At 36.4% G+C, this 19,920-nt stretch overlaps 3 protein-coding genes, 1 long non-coding RNA gene and 1 pseudogene across 5 annotated transcripts; 3 read left to right on the forward strand and 2 right to left on the reverse strand.

Annotated features, from left to right (window-relative positions):
* Positions 1 to 2,743: 2,743 nt before the first annotated feature.
* On the reverse strand, positions 2,744 to 5,208 carry LOC111487772. Its single transcript, XM_023135298.1, has 2 exons — positions 4,894 to 5,208; positions 2,744 to 4,572 (listed from the first exon to the last, which is right to left on the reverse strand). Exon 2 carries the CDS (start codon positions 4,568 to 4,570, stop codon positions 3,002 to 3,004), a length of 1,569 nt encoding a protein of 522 aa, XP_022991066.1. The 5' UTR covers positions 4,571 to 4,572; positions 4,894 to 5,208; the 3' UTR covers positions 2,744 to 3,001.
* A 1,118-nt stretch (positions 5,209 to 6,326) lies between these two features.
* Positions 6,327 to 10,781, reverse strand: LOC111487775 (alpha-soluble NSF attachment protein 2-like). The gene is made up of 9 exons (XM_023135301.1): positions 10,469 to 10,781; positions 9,331 to 9,380; positions 9,175 to 9,247; positions 8,730 to 8,809; positions 8,426 to 8,577; positions 7,468 to 7,627; positions 7,334 to 7,381; positions 6,900 to 6,980; positions 6,327 to 6,649 (listed from the first exon to the last, which is right to left on the reverse strand). The coding sequence occupies exons 1-9, from the start codon at positions 10,611 to 10,613 to the stop codon at positions 6,569 to 6,571; spliced, it is 870 nt and encodes a 289-aa protein (XP_022991069.1). The 5' UTR covers positions 10,614 to 10,781; the 3' UTR covers positions 6,327 to 6,568.
* Positions 10,782 to 11,398: 617 nt separating this feature from the next.
* Positions 11,399 to 13,229, forward strand: LOC111487774 (annotated as a pseudogene).
* Positions 13,230 to 13,284: 55 nt separating this feature from the next.
* LOC111487781 lies at positions 13,285 to 16,756 on the forward strand. The gene is made up of 3 exons (XR_002719108.1): positions 13,285 to 14,285; positions 15,075 to 15,568; positions 15,757 to 16,756. It is a non-coding gene; the product is annotated as an uncharacterized LOC111487781 (long non-coding RNA).
* Positions 16,757 to 18,281: 1,525 nt separating this feature from the next.
* LOC111487778 lies at positions 18,282 to 19,615 on the forward strand. 2 transcript variants are annotated; one of them, XM_023135306.1, is made up of 4 exons: positions 18,282 to 18,714; positions 18,827 to 18,949; positions 19,037 to 19,204; positions 19,320 to 19,615. In XM_023135306.1, the coding sequence occupies exons 1-4, from the start codon at positions 18,637 to 18,639 to the stop codon at positions 19,416 to 19,418; spliced, it is 468 nt and encodes a 155-aa protein (XP_022991074.1). In that variant the 5' UTR covers positions 18,282 to 18,636; the 3' UTR covers positions 19,419 to 19,615. The 2 variants fall into 2 exon arrangements, with proteins under 2 accessions (XP_022991074.1, XP_022991073.1); XM_023135305.1 differs by having other exon boundaries at positions 18,369 to 18,714; positions 19,034 to 19,204.
* Positions 19,616 to 19,920: the final 305 nt, after the last annotated feature.

Consider the following 19,920-nt stretch of genomic DNA (forward strand, 5'->3'; position numbering starts at 1 on the left):
CGCATAGATACTATAATGTCATGTGTAATGGATTGGAAGGGAATGAATAGGAGATTCCCTAGTTGCTATGAGCATATTATACCTTCCAAAATCAACTTGAATACCCACATGCATGCCACTTCGGTTGGAACAAAAACTATAAACCTTTACAAATCCAACGTGATATATCTCCGATCCAAACTTATTTTTAAGAAAGATTAGTAACCGGCAGGAAAAATGCTAAGAGAGAAACGAAACATTTTTTATAAAAGTGTGGAAACTTCTCTCTAATTGATGTGTTTTAAAACTGTGAGGCTGACAACGATATACAATAGATAGGTTGTTACAAATGATATTATAGCCCGACACTAGGTAATGTGCCAGCAAGGACACTGGACCTCTAAATGGGTGGATTGTGAGATCTCACATTGGTTGAAGAGAGGAACGAAGTATTCCTTATAAGAATGTGGAAACCTCTCCCTAATAAACACATTTTAAAATCGTGAGGTTGATGACGACATGTAACATACCAAAAGATACAATATAATCTACTTGAGCCTATGTTAGTTATATTAGTTCAATTATTCAACCAAACACTTAAATCTACTTGAAAAAACACAATACTTTTGTATATAATGTGTTCCTATGTTAGCTTTATTAGTTCAATTATTCCACCAAACACTTAAATCTACTTAAAAAAACAACTTTGTCATGTCGGCTAATAGGAATTAATTGATGACGTTAATTATAGAGATTGTTAAACATAAAATTAGAAGATATATATGTATATCATTTTTAGAATTTAGAAATTTATTAGTTTAATAACGGTTTGAAGCTAATAGAATAAATAACACAATTGTTTAAAAAGATAATAACAACTTCGATTATTTTTAAATTGTAGTCGGAGTTTGTGAGAATATGTACTAAAAGAATATTATTTTTGAAAAATATAAACAAAGTTATCATCGGGTTAACTTTTATATCCCCATCATTGATCTCGAAAATCTCTCTTTCTCTCTCTCTGCGTCCAACGCTTTCTTTGTATGGTTGTTTCGACTTTAATGTTAAATGAATTGACGAATCTCTTATATTTTCTTTCTTTTTTGGGACCAAGTGGAAAAAGAAAGAAAAAAAAACTCAGAAATATATATATATATATATATAATTAAATGTCATCACATTGTAATACTCAATTTTCAACATATTAATGAATAAGGCTGAAATGGAGATTCTTGACAATTCAGGGGTAAAATTGTAATTTTGAATAATGAAAGAAAAAAAATCTTATACTTTAGGGACAAATAAAATGGAATGGAAATTAAATAAATAAGCAACATATTAAACTCCCTTTTAGAAAAAAAAAAAAAAATTTGTAAGGCTATTTAATTTTTTGAGTCTTTGCTGATTGGATCTGCATTATTTTGTACAAAAGTAAAAGGATTAATTACGTGATAAAATAATGAAGAATCGATGGACCATTTCATAATTAAATAAAGCCAAATGAATTTTGTGTGAATATGAAACTATATAAAATAAAATAAAAAGACAAAAAAATTGTGTGAATATGGAGGATTTGCTTGTTTGGTCTCCATCGGCGATATGGCGACATGCGGGATTGCTTACAGCCCACGTTGATCTGTCCCTGATTGGGCATCAACGGCGATTCTGGGCCACATGATCTTGATCGCACGGTTAAAAATAAACCCAAAGATCACCAAATGGTCCACTTCCAAACGAAAGGGCTAGCTAAGGGCTGGTCCTGAAAAGGAGACGGAAATAGAGCCGAAGCCGGCCAGTAAGAAACAGTACAAGTTTGAAGGAACCAAATTAAAGCGTAGACCAAAACCTGTCCTGTTTTAATGGCCTTAAAAAAGGAGCAGTGGAAGTTTGAAGGGGAAATGGTGGAAAATGAAGACAATACAAATAATTGGGAAATGGAACCAAACATTGTGGGATGCGCATCTCCGACACTGTGGAGACCGTATCTTTAATAATTCATAGTTCTTAATAGGATGAAGAAGAAGACCGGCAGGATTTGTGGTATGACCTGACAATGACTCGAACACGTGTATGAACCAAATTTGAAAGAACATCGCTCAAACGCGTCGATTTTTTCAACTTCAACAAAAGTTGTTATGAAAATTTTATGAAAGGTTTCCAGTAATATTGTAACTTCAAAACTATGAGATAGTAGTACGTTTGTTAGAGATATGAGAACGAAACACATGTATGAACCAAATTCTCTAGTAGACACGTTTTAAAACTATGAAGCTGACGGTGATCATAATGGGCCAAAACGAACAATATCTGCTAACGTGGGCTTGGACTATTACAAATGGTATTCAAGTCAGATACCGAGCGGTGTACTAGTGTTGGACTCCTAAGAGGCATGGATTGTGAGATCCGACCTTAGTTAGAGATGAGAACGAAACATTACTTATAAGGGTGTAGAAACCTTTTTTTAGTAGACATATTTTCAAATCATAAAGCTGACAATGATACGTAACGGGCTAAAGATGTTAAAAACTAGTCTTTTATGGGTTGGAAAAGGGCAATAATGAGTTAGAATGAGGAGGATTCAGCAAATGGGTGAAGTTACGGCATTAATAATGGCCACAGCACTGAATCCACCTCAATTGCAGACATTTCATGGGACAGCACGACCAATAATGGCGATGAAAATGACCCATCACCAACATTAGATATACTAATCTGTCAATGGAATACTGTAAACACCAACACAGATCTTCAATACACACAGCAGTAACAGTGTTTATGACATGCTTTTTGAGAGAAAAGGGGCACTGATGATACAAACTATTTACTGCACTAAGAGTGTAGCAGAGCAGCAGATATTGTGTGATAGTGATCGTCGCAGTGAACGAACATGAACAGTTCATAACAAAGATATTGTGTGATGGTTCTTTCTGATCTTTAAATTCAGTTTGAAGTTGATTCATTCATACAAAATCATCATAAATACACAAAAATAGTACAAAGAACTTTACACATACCAAATGAGTTAAGTTGTTTCTCTCTGAATCAAAGAAGGAGAAGGTGGCATCATAGTTTTACCTGCACCTTCCGCAAGAGGAGAACCTCCTGTGATAATCTTAGATGGGTTCGAGATGCTTGCCACCGGAGAACCCGAACCGGGTTTGCTATCTTCACCGAGCACCTGACTACTCTCGTCGCGTTTTCTGTAAAACATCTCGTGTACTATATCATAAGAATTCCCAGTCCGCGCCTCCTGTGCTAGAGTACACCAACAACAGAAAAGCCATAAAGTGAAGTCAGCCACAGCAGACTTGCCAAAACAAAAGCTATATGCAGGCAAATTGTATCTCTTTCTCATCTGAATCCGCCAAAAACCGCCATAAAGTAAACCAAATACACAAAGAACAATCCCAGTAACGGCCATAACTGTCCTGACAGTTTCGTTATCAATATTTACGGCAGCTAGGAGAAAAATCCAGAAAGGAGCCATACAGAACAGAATGAATGTTGCAATATGGACATACATATTGCCAAATCCCAGTCTCTCCATATTCCATCCAAACACGCAAAAGCTACAGAAAAGGGAGAGGTATGCTAGAGATATGTCATCCCAAAAGTCAAGTATCCCACCACTCCACTCGGAACTGTTTTCGATAATTCTGTTCTCGTGCTCGTCTCTTGTAGCAAATGAATATATTTTCGCGAGTGATTTCGACTGAAGCTGCGATTCCTCGTCGATTTCAGAGTCGTAATCCTTCCCCAAGGGGCTAATTATGGAATAGACGCCTGCAATGGCTGGTGCAGCGATTGCAACGGATATGCATATTCCTACTCCTATGGCTGGACGTCCAGCCCTCCTGTAACCAAGATTCAGACCACAAAGTGCATACTGAGCAAAACAGTTCACATTTAGGAGAATTATAACCACCAACATGTGCGCCCATTCATGAGGCTTGTAAGTCCCATCCTTGCAGTAAAGCTTTCTAAGTTTGGTAACATCTTCAGCTTTCCATCTAGATAAAAGTATGAGATGGTATATCCGTTTTGGATGTTGGTATAGACACATAAGGGTAAACAATGCATTAAGAATTTGATTGTTGACTTCGAACCAAACATCTCGTTCAGACTTTTTCGGCAATGCAGCGTTTAGCATCCCGGTCATGACCAAGAACAGAATTGCACCTGAAACAGCAACACCAATGATCCAAATGAAAAGAGCTATGTTCATTGGATCTCTAATCCATGTTTTGCTCATGTTAATGAGTGAATCCCAATCAATCTTCTTAGAAAATACTCCACTTATGCGTTCTCGAAAATGATGACCACTCGATGAAGAATGCACGGATCGTGAAACGTCATCTTTCTCCTTAGCAATCTGCTGGAACCTAGCAGATGCTGAACCAAATTTGAAGAATCTTTTCCTCATAGGAGCCACAACATCAATAGAAATAGGGGATCTTCTTTGTGTGAGTTCATCATTCAATAGGGTTTTTTGAGATGTAACGAAGTGGAAAGCCTTTTGAGCTTCTTCTCCTTCTTTGGAATTACATATTTCTATTTCCCCATTGCCATTTCTATCGCTGGATGCGGCCATTGCTGCAAAATCATTCGAATATTTTTATTCAATATAAGAAATGCAGCAGCAGCAGTTCACATATATGATATGAATCATCGTAACATTCTCAGGGAGAAAAAAATCAATAATACTAAGCAGCTAATAATCGTTGGCGAATGAAATCTACAGTCCTTCAAATCAAACCTAACCCAAAACTAAGAAACCAACGCCGTAAACAGAGTGATTGAGGAATCCAATTCACTAATTCCGATCACACAACACACAAGTTTACTTATAAAGAATCAAATTCAGTAGCTAAAAATTGAATGGGAGATTTACAAGTTGGAGCCGAAACAACTGACCTAAAAGATGAAATCCAGCGGATCCCACGAGGATTTTCCCGGGAACAGATGAGTCTTCAATCGAAATTATCGTTTATCATCAGCAGAATACGACGAAACATTGAAGGTTGAAGCATTGGAAGGACCCAACTTCGATAAACTTAAGAGTCAAAAGAGAGAGGGAAATGGTCAAAGCAGAGAGAGAGAGAGAGTTGAAGGATGGTGGCTGCAGGTGGAATTTGGGTTTGGCTCTGCAGCGAACGACGTCGTTACAAGCTAGGCATCCATTGACCCCGTTGCCTTTCAAAATGAGGCATCTAGCCCTTGCAGCCAGCGAAGAATTTGCCTTTTTCGTTTGTTTTTTCTTCTTGTGATACCCAATCGTTCAATTATTGATATACGAAACGTAGCCTATTGGTCACGCTTCAGATTATATGGAGGAGTCAATTTAATTGCATAAAATCTCCAAACCAAACCAATTTCTGGCGAAGAAAATTAGGAGTCTCACTTCAATCTCTGATAAAGTTTGTCTTGGCCTTTCGTTAGCATTTTGAATGACAGATTTTTTTTTTTTTAATCTCTTTAATTTTTTATAAAAAGTTAATGTGAATTAGAGCTTTAATGTCATCCTTCAAGCAGAAGTAATAACTGGTCAATTGCCCATGATCTTCATGGTAGAAACAATATCTTTGTTTTTTATCCTGTTTTCATGTTGTGAACCTCCTCTGGAATCTGTTCAAAGAGAATTGATGTTAGAGAGAGAGAACCACAGCTAGTACAAATAGCAGCTCAGAAAGGAAAGAATCAAAACACTAACTTTAGTGGAGGACGTTTCTTCTCTAACTTCAATTTTCAAGCGATGAAGATAAGAGCTATTACTATGCCAACGAGTTTGATTCAATATCCTTTTTAACTTTTTGACTTTTTTTTAATGAAAAAGCTCTATTTGATTCACATCATTCCAAACCCCATTTTTGGACAACTTTTGGACACTTAATCGTAGATATGATGTGAAATCATACATTGATTAAAGAGAGAAATAAGTGCCAACAAAGACGTTGGACCTCAAAATAGATGGATTATAAAATCTCATATTAATTGGAGAGAGAAACGAAGTATTTTTTTATAAAAAGTGTGGAACCAATATCTAACCGTTTTTAAAAACTTTGATAGGGAAAGCTCATACAAAACTCTTTCCTTTGGGAGATTACTTCCATAAAATAATAGATGCTGATCAAGTCAGAGTGTAACAGCTGCCTTTGCTTACCTGCATGCCTTCCTTTGCCCCACAGTTTGTAAATGCCAATAAAAATATAAGAGAGAGTAACAACCAAATCATGTACTTTTCAATATAAATATCATACATACTAATAAAATATCTATACCCCTTTCCTTCTCATGTCCTTGTCCAAAAGTTTGAAGAATCAAGTTTTCTTTGGGCCACAGTAAAGAGAGGCCTAGTAAATTTAACAGTTTCTCAAATTGGTGTTCAAGCAAAGTCGAAGGGAAACTAATACACAGTTTCAAATAGTAAAATTCCACAAACTCATGCATGCAATCTGATTGAAACCCAAGGCAGGCAATGTTTTTGAATCTCAGACATAAAGAATGTGGTGAAAATTTACATAAACACCTCGTCGTATATAGTTTAGCAATCAACAGCCGTAACCCAACAAATCAATTTATAATAGGAGATTTAGGTTAGGTCATCCTCCTCAAGCTCCTTGGCTTTCAGCTTTTCCTTCACTCTCAGCAGCAGAGTTGTCTTCCATGGGTCCTGGTAAACATTCAAAACACAAGGAAATTAGTAGTTTGTTTAGAATAACTTATGAAAAAAATGCTTTTTGAACAAATTCTTTATGGCGAACCAATTCTCCCAATGCCTCTTATTATTTATATGACTCTTTTTGACCAATAAGTCAACTCACGGTGATTACTAGGATCTCTCTAAACCACGTCTATCAATCAAATTGGTTATCTTTAGAGTTTTTAATGCAATGTCATTTCAAAATTACAGAAAAATTTACCAGAGGGGTCATGCTATCGAACTCCTTAACAACGTCAGTAAACTTTGTAACATCTTCTTCATCAATGGCACCAGCAGTATCCTGACAAATGAAGTACTTTTTCAGCTCAAGAGAGCACAATATTGCAAAGTTCAAAAGAAAAGAAAAGGAAAGAAACAGTGATAGGAGAATGCTGGATGCATGTTCACATGTATATAAAATGTAAATAAGTATCTAAGCAAAATCTTGGCAATCTGAAGAGTCACACATCAAATGCAAGAATGGAATAAAAATCCAAGTGGAAACGTTAACGCAGCTGAACTTGCAATCAAACTAATGAAAAAGAGATAAGTAATAACTAATAATTAACCTGCCTCTGCCATGTATATCATGGTGCATACAGACAAGAATGAAGCAGTAAATAAAAACATCAACTGAAGATTGAAACAACTTACAGCTAAAAGTCGACATTCACGTGTGCCCGAAAAAGTTGGATCTAAATCCTGTAAAACAATATATAGAACACTTGAATAAGACAATAGCAATAAGGTACACGTAGATCATCAAGATTCAAGGCTGAAAACCGAACCTGATATTCATCCAATGCTTTGGTGATGGCTACAATATCACCTTTGCAGAGTTGACATAAACCGGCATTCAGAAGATGTCCTTTGACTCCATATTTTAGCAAGTTACTTTTGAGTGAATGTCGTGCAATCTCTTCATATATTTTAATTGCCTTTTCATACCTATAGAAAATTCAAAATTGATTATCTATTACCTTCCGACTAAGATAGAAGCAACATCATGACCGCAGACAACTATTCGTGTGCACTACTTGAGTAATAGATACTCTGCTGTCATCTGGCTTCAATACAAGAGGTAGGAACAGAGGGCATTTGACAATGTCCTTTCTAAAAATAGGCATTGATACGGTACATTAATATTTTTTATTAAAAAAATATATTGATAAAATGAAAGGTACAAATACAAAAGGAGACCAAAGGAGTGGCAACAATGTCTCCTATTGATAAAATGACAATGCCCTATTTGCTCTTAATGACAATGTCCTTTCTCGTTGTTTTGTTAACATATATGGATAAGTATGCATGCCACTTAAGTTTGATGATGAGCGGGTTTCATGATTTAGATAACATCCAAAGCCAAAAATCTACATCACATTTACACCAGTAAGACCACAATACACATGAATCCCTATGATTCATTCTCTAGCAATGTGAAGAGAGAATACTAAAAATTTAACTTTTTAGTTCTTCGTTCTAAAGTATGAAACCTTACATTCATAAATTGATAAAAGATAAATTTCCCACTGAAATACAGATATTATGGAGAAAAACACCAAGGATATTATGGATATAGTTTTCCTTGAACATGAGTGCAATCAACACGTATATATTCATGGCCACTTATATTATTGTCAAAAAGATGAAAACATTATTGAGAACTTAGCCATTCAATTACAACTCATGAGTAATATATTAGGGCTAGGAGAAGGGCACAACAATACTATGAGTAGAAAGGCTTACTGTTCTAATTGAGCAGCAAATTGAGCCACTTTCTGCTTGCACTGGTTTGCAGATGTTGTAACTTCCTCATTTTGGAAAAGGTCAGCAGCTTTTTCAAAGTAACCAATAGCAAGTTCAATGTTCTGATCCGACTCATATAGTTCAGCAATTTCCTACATCACTAAAGATAATTACAACTCGAACAATCTATTACAGTTAATGAAGAAAAAGAAGCAAAAGAAAACAAATCTATACAAAGAAAGCCAAAGGCGTTGTTGAGTAATAATTTTACCAAACAATCCTGCCAAACTAAATAAGCATGTACCTTCAAATATCTTGCAGCCATACTGAGCCTTCCAATGTCACAAAATAGATTTACTGCTTGCTCCATGCATGAAATGGCCTCTACAGTACGGGGAAAAAAAAAAGCTTCAATGGATTTCTAAATATAATTTGATAAAGAGAAGTTCAATATAACAACATGCTGATGAATTATAACAGATGATTCAAACAAGTTAAGCTGAAACAGTAATATATCCGGATTTACATTATTGCAGATAGAAAATATGAGAAAAATATGAGAACATGAAGGCTCTTTCCTGAATCCTACTGAGTTGGCAACTTAGACTAACAGAGAGAATTAATATCAGTAAGAAAAATACAAATTTTAGAAGACAATGAATCATTTGTGAACAAGAATATTCTGTCAGAGAAAGGAAACTAAAAGGAAATCCACTAATAAACCATTTAAAGAGCAGTATTGGACTTACCCTTTATAGATGTTTTCTTATAGGCATTGGCAGCATCAACATAAGCTTGAGCAGCTTCGTGCTTACTTTCCACCTACAGAAAATTATTTTTGAAAAAGATGCCAGAGGAGGTTAGGACATGAGGTGTGGGTACTATCACGTACTTGAAGTACTTACTTTCAGATGGCAACCTGCCAACTTTGTGTATGTTGACCCAGCTTTATCCCCTAAAACACATCATGGGTATAGATTAAAACCATATACCAGGTTTCATAGTGAGAAGAGGTATGGTAACTATGAATGACAAAAAAATCATTGGACTAAATAAATACGACCATGACTATCTTGAGATTCTTTCGAATGCATAGGGCAAAGAGACTGATGTCACTAAAATAGAATTAGAAGGAATTGTACTGAGGAAAATTCAAATATATATTAAAATGAGTAATGTTTATCAACTAGTTCAAAACCCGAACGAGAAAAAAAAAAAAGATCTTTGATGGTTCAGCAGGCTTCTATGTAGGAAAAATAAGAAACTCATTTCTTGTTTTGATAATCTCGTACGAAAGCAAAATGGTGAAGATAACTTAATCTGACTTGATTAATGAGGCCTCAAGGAGTAAGAATATGTATGCCTCTACTGGGTCAACAGGAAAATGATAAAGATTAAGAAAAATCCAAAAACAGTCTCAGCATCCATATGGAGCTTTAAACCATCTTATTAAGAACAATTTCCTTCACATTTTTTGCCCATGTGGCCAATATATCTTCCAACCAAACCATTTAATTATAACTACGTCCTTCACGTTCGATATATAGTTTCAGTTGTTGTGTCTGATTCCCAAACAGATCATCCAAAATTGGAATTTGATAGCTAACGCATCCAGACCTTTTTATTCAGTATTTAGTTATCATTTGTAGACAACCGTTCACATTTTCTATCTGGATGGGCAGTTGCATCTATATACCGACCAAAAACCAAATGCATATAATGTCACAAAAATATCTTAATCATCCATTAGATCGTAAGTCTTAACGCTCTTAGTTCAAACAACAGTACATACCATGCTATCAAGATCATCAAAGCAGATTCTAAATTCAGCAAAAATAATTGCGTAGGTCAAATTCCAATCAAAATAACCAGCAGATAGTTCTCTGTTCAAACGACAATAAATTCCTTTTAACTCGAGCAACAGACAATGAAGTTCTGACCAAGTTAATGCATTGAGGCATGAAAAATTGAATCAATCGCATTGTACAAAGATCTAAGGGACCAAAAAAGCAAGTACTAGCAGAGAACGATTGGGTGAATTACATGATTTAGCAAGCTTGTAAGAATTAGCAGACTTATCGAAGAGATCAGCGGCATCTTCATACTTGGAACCGAACAATCCCCAGCCATTAAGCTTCTTCACCGCTTTCTTCTCGAATTCCTCTCCCTTAGCAAGTTGATCGGCCATCTTTGAACAGCATCCAAGAGTTTGCTTTGAGCTTGAGAAATTTCACAGAGAATGTGAACAGGAAGATAAATAATGGCGAAACTAGTACGGTCAACCGTTGGGTAAAGATTTTTCTTCGAGAGTAAGCTTTGTTTCGTCGACCTGGCTCGGCTTTGGCAGCGCCGTGCTGATTAAAATGCCGAAACTAGCGCGCACCTAGGTTTACGATTAGTCGGCCTATCCGATTCTTTTCCAATAGCTTAAAACCGACATGTCGGTTAATAAGTGGTGGAATGACCTCGTAATGAAATGGCGTCGTTTTAAAGATCGATTTTCCTGTACACCATTAATCTTTATTAATTTTTATAGTTTATCTCTAATGTTCTAAGTATTCTTTGAAAATAATATTTTTTATAAATATAACAACTAAATTGTTTTTATTACTTACCGATATTGCTAAATTAAAAAACAAAATGCATTTGACCTTAGCGACAACAGCCAAATGGATGAGGGTATCTCCTAGTGATGAGGTTGAAACGAGGAAGAAGTGAAGAGCCACAAATTCCAAGGCGGAACAGGAAGCAATGGCGGCAACGGCCCTACTTGAGAGCTAAGGCTCCACGATAAACTATTATGAGTTTATCCAACTTTGCCGTTGCTCAACTTCTCTTTCCTTCTCGAACGCGCCAATGTCCAGGCTAATCTCTCATTCCCCAAGCAATATCTTTTTCTTCTTCTTCCAGAATTCGGATTTATTTTCATAATGGCTACAAATTTTTGACAGATAAGGAATTTAGCGTTAACACCAAGGCCTCCTGCGTGATTGTGTGGACGTAAGATTTCTGAAACAAGCCAAGACTGTTCATGTGTTTTTGTTAAAATCGAAATTTTAAAACCACGATTCTCTGGTTTTGCTTAATCATGTTGCTCACGCTCACTCGAAATGCTCCGATATTGGTGCTGCATGTCACCTGTTTGATCAAATGTCCCAGAGAGACATCTTTTCTTGGATTGGCTGATAATGATTTTTTCCTCGATTGGTTTTGAGTAATTCTGTGAAATGCAGAGTCAGGGAGTTTTTCCAGATCAGTTTGCATATTCTTGTATCTTGGTTTGGAGACCATTGTATTGGGCAAAATGGTTCATGCCCAGATTGTTATTAGAGGCTTTGCATTTATTTCTTTTGTGTATACTGCTCTTCTTAATATGTATGCAAGGTTACGAGAGATTCAGGATTCATTCAAGGTGTTTAACACCATGACTGAAGCTAATGTAGTCTCGTGGAATGCCATGATCTCAGGTTTCTCATTAAATGGTCTTTACTCAGAGGCTTGTGATCATTTTCTCAGAATGAAGGGAGAATACACCCGATGCACAATCGTTTATTGGCATTGCAAAAGCTATGGGGTATGTTAGGAGATGTGAGCAAGGCAAAAGAAGTTAGCCATTTTGCTTCAGACTTAGGTGTGGACTCTAGTACTCTTGTGGGAACTGCTCTCGTTGATATGCATTCTAAATGTGGATCTTTGCAAGAGGCAAGATCCATCTTTGACCCTCATTGTACAAATTGTTTGCCAAAATGTGTTTACAGACAGTGCGTGTAACGAAAAAACCTTGGAATTGTTTACCAACATGTTTCAAAACGACATACACATGGACCATTACACTTATTGTAGTGTATTTAATGCCATGGCTGTCGGGAAAGAAGGTTCATGGCCAAGGCTATAAAATCAGGATTGGAAGTGAATCATATAAGTATCTCAAATGCAGTAGCTAATGTGGATAGCTGGATGATGTAAGGAAGGTTTTTTTCAGGATGGAAGAAAGAGATATAGTACCTTGGACCACACTGGTGACTGCTTATTCTCAATGTTCTGAATGGGACAAAGCAATAGAAATCTTCTCAAATATGAGAAAAGAAGGCTTTACACTCAATCAATTCTCATTTTCTAGCATGCTCGTTTCATGTGCCAGCCTTTGCTTACTCGAGTATGTCCACAAGTCCATGGTATAACCTGCAAGGTTGGCTTGGATATGGACAAAATGCATAGAAAGTGCTCTGATTGACATGTATGCCAAATGCGGCAGTCTGGCTGAGCGAAGAAGGTTTTCGATAGAATCTCTAATGCCGATACAGTTTCGTGGACTGCTATAATATCAGGTCATGCTTAACACGATATTGTGGAGGGCACGCTTTGATTCTTTAGAAGGATGGAGCAGTTAGGTATGGAGCTCAATGCTGTTACTTTTTTATGTGTTCTATTTGGATGTAGCCATGGAGGTCTGGTAGAGGAAGGCCTACAGTACTTCACGCTAATGAAGGAAACTTATGGTGGTACCAGAGACGGAGCATTATTCCTGTATTGTTGATCTCTTAAGTCGTGTGGGACATCTAAACTATGCAATGGAGTTTGTAAGCACGATGCCCATAGAGCCCAATGAAATGGTTTGGCAGACCTTGTTGGGAACATGTAGGGTTCATGGTAATGTTGAATTGGGAGAGCTTGCTTCTCTGGAGATGCTTTATTTTAGGGCAAAAAACTCAGCTACCTATGTTCTTTCATCCCACCGCTAGTAGAAATTGTTCTTTTTGGGTTTTTCTTCGAGGTTTTTAAAAGGTGTCTGCTAGAGAGAGGTTTCCACACCCTTATAAAGAATGTTTCGTTCTCTGATGTGAGATCTCACAATCTACCGCCTTTGGGGCCCAGCGTCCTCGCTGGCACTCGTTCCCTTCTCCAATTGATGTGGGACCCTCCAATTCACCCCCCTTCGAGGCCCAGCATCCTTGTTGGCATAGCGCCTCGTGTCCATCCCTCTTCAGGGCTTAGCCTCCTCATTGGCACATTACCCGGTGTCTGACTCTGATACCATTGCTTGCAAATATTGTCCTTTTTGGGTTTTCCTCAAGGTTTTTAAAACGCATCTGTTAGAGAGAGGTTTCTACACTCTTATAAAGAATGTTTCGTTCTCCTCTCCAACCGATGTGGGATCTCACCCTTCGTTTGTGATATATGATGAAAGAGCAGGGCGTATAACAGGAACCAGGATGTGGTTGGATCTCTGTGAATGGTACATTGCATAAGTTTTATGCAGGTGGCCAACAAAAGATAAATTTATGCTAAGCTAGAAGAGTTTAGATTGAAGGCAAATTCTTTGGAGGATGTACTAGATTTGAGTTATGGCTGTAAGTTTTAGACCTCGGATAAGTTATACGGATACAGATGGAATCGCCCGTCCATTCAACCAAATTCATTGGGAAAAAAAAAAAAGCATCAGCCAAAGAGATCAAATTAAACAGTGAAGGCAAATGGGTGCTTAAGAACTAAATTGGCTGGCTAAATGATATAGGACTTACAGATATGATTCTCTGCATCATTCAACTCCTGCAGGTTCTGAAATATGTATGATGCTGTACTTCATTAGATAAGGAAGAATAACGATTCGGGTTATGGAAATGATAAAAAGCGCCACGGATCAATGCTCGGTTCTATGAAAATCTTTTACTTTTTGACAATATGATTGCTATGTTGGGTGAAGGTTATCAGAAGTTTGACCTCTTTCATAATAATGCATCGTTATGATGTGCTAATTTGGAATCATAAAGCCTTTCTGCTTATGATTTTACTGGGGTCTACTGAACTTTGTCATACTCGAAGCAGTAAAATTTATCGTTACGTTACACGAATAAGTTTGGTAAGATATTTCTCAAAATCATCAGCAGTGGAAATGAAGGCATTTCTCTTTTCTCTCTCCCTCTGATTTACTTTTGTTTTAACTCTCTAAATTTGTCTTTTATTTTCCCTTGGAAACATGGCCTAGTTGTTTTATTTCCTGAATTCTATTTATCATGCCAAGAAACTATTTACTGTTTCTCCCGTGAATTAGCTGAAATGAGTAATACTGTTTTAACTTATTGTTATTATTGTTATATTTTCCTTTTTTCCATAAGAGGAATTTGATTGTTCTTGAATTATTGGTTTCAGCTGCAGTGAAGTGATAACTGAAATAAAACATTTTGGCACGATCTCTCATAACTCGTTACTATGCTTCTTCTTCCCCTCCAATAACCTCACTAGGCTTTGGAGGTGTCATAAGACTGGTCTATGTCACCCAGACCCCCCAGGCATATCAGTAAAACAAAACTACTGTTCAAAAACAGTATCTGTCTTAGATAATGCATTTAGTGAGTCAATCCTTGTCTTTAGAAACATGACAGTTGAAACTTAAACGATTCTATGTGAGATCCCACATCGGTTGGGGAGGACAACGAAACATTCTTGGTAAGGGTGTGCAAACTTCTTCCTAGGAGACACGTTTTAAAAACTTTGAGGGAAAGTCCAAAAAGGACAATGTTGCTAGCAATAGGCTTTGACTAGTACATTCTACCTGGCTTATATTTACTATTGACATATCATCTATGGTTCCATGATTCTGGGTCAACGTTCCAGATTTTATTGACCTGAAACTCTTGTTGTCTACCAGAGCTGACTTTGGAGCAAATGGAGCAGAGTTTTTCTGAAGATTAATGCAAGAGGTGGAGTTTTGGATGCCTCGAGGTCGGAATCGAAGAGAGGAAGAGGAAATAGGGCTCCTTGTTTATGGGGTTGAAGAAGAAAAAAGTGGGTAAAGTGAGTTGCATGGGGGAGGGGGAAAATTGTGTGCCATTCAGGGACTATCCAAAAACCAATAACGAGACACAACAGTTGAAAGGCTGTTTTATGAAATGTCTTGTGGGTATGGCCCTCGCAGTGTTTGCTTGCTTGCTTGTAGTGCCATTATCTGTGGTCCTTTTGCTGGATTTATATGCCTACTTCCTTAACATGTGAAGAAGATGGGACAACCGACTTCCAGTGCGCGCACATATATATATATACATATACATACATATATGTATCCATCTCCAAGCCTAGAAACCGCCCCCGTGACCTGAAATGTTCAAATCTTTCTGTCAACATCAGTGGGGCATCAACAATATGGTACGTCTCTAAACTCAATGCTATACATTTTTCATTTTGTTGCTGCTTATACAGATTTATTCACGTTAATTTTATGCTTCATTAAATATATAACTGAGGAAAAGAAAGAAGATGCTGGGTTTGAATAAACAAAAACAAAACTTATATAGCTGTCTGTCATAAGCTTATATATACATATCCTGTCCCAGCATTACAAGCTGACGATAACAGACTAGCTGGCTACAATTCTAAGACTGACGACCACTCTTTGAGAGCGACCCTTTTCAAATCTCTCCTTTCTGCTTCAAACCCACTTTTTCTTTTTTTCCATTTTCCATTTTCCTACATATTTATTCACATTCTCTCCTGATATTTATTGATGCATCTGGGTTTATATCATATGGTCATAAAGTGTATATATATATGATGTTATTGAACATACTGGCCCAACCAAAGCTTATATTATCCTTGTATACATTCTTACCTACCAAAAATACTCCTTCGGCCACAAGTGAACAAGAGAGCCACTTATCAGAAAACTTTTTACTTTTATTAAGTTTTGTTTCCATTGTGCATTTGCATGTGAATGTACTTTCACCGAGTGCAACTCACGTGACCTTTTGTAGCAAGTCACAAGAATCCTATACCTTTCCTCCACAAAACGGATAATATTATGTTTATATACAGAAATTAGAAAATAGATTCGAAACTATTAGGTGAAACGAGTACATATTGATTTTACATTCTAACCTTCTAGATTAGTTAATAATAGACTCTTTAAATCTATTTCTTAAGTTAGATGAAGAATATGTCACGGGAAATGTTTCCGATTTAAGTACCTATAGTTTTAGGGTATGGTTGGGTTTTGAAATGCAAAGTTTATATATAATGAAGCTAATTAATAGACATAATTGAGCAATTCAATTATCCTAGTGGTTTTGGAGCTAAATGACAATTTCTTAAGTTTAATTTATTGAATATTAGGCATCATATGATATATAATAAAAAGGGAGTAAGATATATGTGGATAACATTGAAAGAAAGGAAGAGTAAGGTGAGAGACAAAATATGTAATAATCGGTAAGGGAGGTTTGGAAGTATGTGTGTGTTGGACATGGGTGTGTGCATTATTGTGTAGAGGGAATTATGGGAGGGAGGGTTTGTTTGGTTTGGTTGGTTTTAGAACACTGTAGGAGAAGCTAAGAAAGGAAGCCATGTGAAGGATCAAATCAAATAATTTTTTTTTTTTTTTAAATTTGGCATCACTTTTATTATTATTAAACTAATATTAATTTTAGATTTTGATAACTTAAAAATAAATTTGGGGGAATTAAATTTTAAAAAAAATGAAGGAAAATAAAGGAAAGGGAAGGGACAAGTGTAGGAGCAGGGTTCGTGTGTAGTGTGTATTGTATTGTTGTAATGATTAAAGGGCACACATGTGAATAGGGAGTGGGTACCTTATTTGTCTCTCACCAATCCAAACAATTCTCCCAACCAATATTCATCAATATTTCTATAAGTTTTTATATAATGCAATCTTTTCATTCGCTTCTCGTGATGTTACATTTCATTTTTATACACTATGTTTTTGTATACATATATACACCTCTAATTAGAAGTATATGCATGTATTAATGTATGCGATGAAAATATATATGACAATAAAATACCTATAACAGTCTAAGTTTACCACTAATAGAAATTGTTCGTTTTGGTCTGTTATGTATTATCATTTTACAATGTGTCTATTGGGGAGAGGTTTCCACACTTTTTTAAGAAATGTTTAGTTCCCCTCTCCAACCGATGTGAGATCTTACAATCCACTTCTCTTTGGGGGCCAGCATCCTCACTGGCACACCGCCTGATGATTGCCTCTGATACTATTTGTAACAACTCAAGCCCACTACTAGTAGATATTGTCCGTTTTATTCCATTACGTATCGTCGTCATCCTCACGATTTTAAACACATCTATTATAGACAGGATTTAGTCCTACTTCGACTAGTGCCTTGGATTGTGAGATCCCACATTGGTTGGGGAGGGGAATGAACATTTTCTTATAAGAGTGTGTAAACTTCTTCTCAGTAGATGTATTATAAAACCGTGAGACAATATGTAAAAGGTCAAAGCGAATATTTGCTAGTGGTGGGTTTGGGCTGTTACAAATAGTATCAGAACAAGTCACTAGATGTTGCGAATCATTGGTCAAAGTAGGGCTAGACTCTCTTTATAGTAGACGCGTTTTAAAACAATAAGACTGATAACAATACATAACAAGTTAAAATAGACAATATCTACTAGCGGTGTAATTGAGCCGTTACAAAATGTGGTTCAATTAGTGCCTTAATTTATACATAAGAGGGAGGGGGTTAATTGCAATTTCCAAGAAGATGGAAATAATGTTATGTTCACAAGTGATTGCATAAGAAGTTGGTATGGGTAAGTATGTGTAGGAAGGGAATGCAGAGGGGCACGTGCGGTGGAGAGAGAGAAAAAAAGGAAGGGGAAGGGTGAGGGGGGAAAAAGATGTCCCCCGTGAGGAGTGTTTGGAGGCATTCAAAACTCACAACTTAACATGCTTTGGTTGCTTCCTTGGCCTTCACTTCTTTCGATGCCCATTTTTCACTCCCATCCGCAACCTTCACGAGCCCCTTTCTTTATTTTCCATTTCTGCCCCCATAATCTTCTCTCTCTTCCCAAATACATTAGGGTTGATTAGTGTTTTAACAAAGACTAAGCTGGGATTAGTTTTGAATGTACAAACTGTAAAGCTAGTACACTTGTTATTATTAAAGATGGTGTTTAAGTTTAAAATGAAAATGGCGTAGAGAAGGGTAGTTTAGTAAGTGGAACAGTTGGCAGAATGGTATTTTATTATTTGGTTGTAAAGGAGAAGGCGATGCAGTCATGTGGGAAGCTAGCATACAGAAGATCATATAGATTTAAGGGCTCTTCATGCCCTTATAAGACACACCCTCGAGAGCTTTTCCCTGAGGGAAAAAAACCCCAAAAAATAGCAAAAAGAAGAAGAAAAAGAAGCCTGAAAAAGATATAAAGAGAGAGACAGAAACAAAAGGGTTGAATCCATGGTGTCTAGAGAGCACAAGAAGGCCGCTTTGCATGAAAAGCTTCAATTACTTCGTTCTATTACCAACTCTCATGCTGTAATATCTCCTTCTCCCATATCTCAATCTCTGTTCTTCTGTTCATCTCTTTTTCTTTTCATATGAATTCTGGGAATTCAAAGAAAGAATGGCTTTGTGTGTTCTGTGGCAGCTAAACAAGGGCTCGATTATAGTGGATGCATCAAAATACATCGAGGAGCTAAAGCAGAAAGTAGAAAGATTGAATCAAGATATAGCAACAGTTCAAAATTCAATCCACCCAAATCATCCCATGGTATTAATACAATTTTCCAATCTGGGGTTTCTTGTTAATACAAAATAAAAAACTTACCCATAATTTTGTTGGTATGTGTTATAGCAGGTCACAGTGGAAGCCCTAGTAAAGGGATTTTCTATAAATGTATTCTCAGAAAAGAGCTGTCAAGGCCTCCTTGTCTCAATATTAGAAGCCTTCGAAGAGCTGGGGCTCAATGTTCTTGAAGCTAGGGTTTCCTGTACTGATACTTTCCAATTACAAGCTTTTGCAGAAGTAAGATTTTCCAAACCCTCATCTTTCTATATATATATATATATATATATATATATAACTCTTTCATGCATAATTGAGTTGTTTTTGTTTAATGGGGGTGTTGGTGTTTTTGTAGATTGAGGAACAAGGAGAGGAAGCCATGGATGCTCAAGCTGTGAAAGAAGCTGTAGTTGAAGCTATAAAGAGCTGGAGCCAAAACGGTGAACAAGATTAAAAAAAAAAACATCCTTAATTTCTCCAACTTTTTCCCAACCGCGGCGTTTTTTTTTTTTTTTTTTTTTTTTTTTTTTTTTTTATTTATTGTTCTCAACTTCTTTGNGTTTGTAATGTGTAAAAATTAATCAATGGAAAAACCGATTGATTAAGGTTCTGGAAAATAAAGTGAATGGCAACCGTTGCAGCAACAAGAAATATTATCGATATCAATCGGGTAAATTATTATTTATTTTTTTTTAATTTTCTTGTAATTTATTATCCTCATAAGTTTTACCACAAGAATAATGCGCATAGGTTTTCGAATATCATGAAATGTGTCACTTTTGGAGAGCGAAGTACGAAGAGGGTGAAGAAGAAAGTTTAAAGTACCTTAAAAAAAGGAACATTTTTTTGGTTCTGTGGGTTGTAAATGATGAGGAATTTTTCATCATTACAAAATTCATTTCATTTCAGCGAAGTACGTAGAACAAAGGTAAAAGAAAAAAAAAAAAAAAAAAAAA

Source organism: Cucurbita maxima, unplaced genomic scaffold (genome assembly GCF_002738345.1).
Source record: "Cucurbita maxima cultivar Rimu unplaced genomic scaffold, Cmax_1.0 Cma_Scf00012, whole genome shotgun sequence".
NCBI lineage: Eukaryota > Viridiplantae > Streptophyta > Magnoliopsida > Cucurbitales > Cucurbitaceae > Cucurbita > Cucurbita maxima.

Excerpts from the sequence above, each read along its gene's own strand:
- LOC111487772 (XM_023135298.1), bottom strand. The coding sequence starts at position 4,570 with ATGGCCGCATCCAGCGATAGAAATGGCAATGGGGAAATAGAAATATGT.
- LOC111487775 (XM_023135301.1), bottom strand. The coding sequence starts at position 10,613 with ATGGCCGATCAACTTGCTAAGGGAGAGGAATTCGAGAAGAAAGCGGTG. Across the intron at positions 9,381-10,468 it reads TTACAAGCTTGCTAAATCAT|GGGATAAAGCTGGGTCAACA; the intron begins GTAATTCACCCA and ends GATGTGTTTTAG. Across the intron at positions 8,810-9,174 it reads TAAGAAAACATCTATAAAGG|AGGCCATTTCATGCATGGAG; the intron begins GTAAGTCCAATA and ends CCCGTACTGTAG.
- LOC111487778 (XM_023135305.1), top strand. The coding sequence starts at position 18,637 with ATGGTGTCTAGAGAGCACAAGAAGGCCGCTTTGCATGAAAAGCTTCAA. Across the intron at positions 18,715-18,826 it reads CTATTACCAACTCTCATGCT|CTAAACAAGGGCTCGATTAT; the intron begins GTAATATCTCCT and ends GTTCTGTGGCAG. Across the intron at positions 18,950-19,033 it reads TCCACCCAAATCATCCCATG|CAGGTCACAGTGGAAGCCCT; the intron begins GTATTAATACAA and ends TATGTGTTATAG.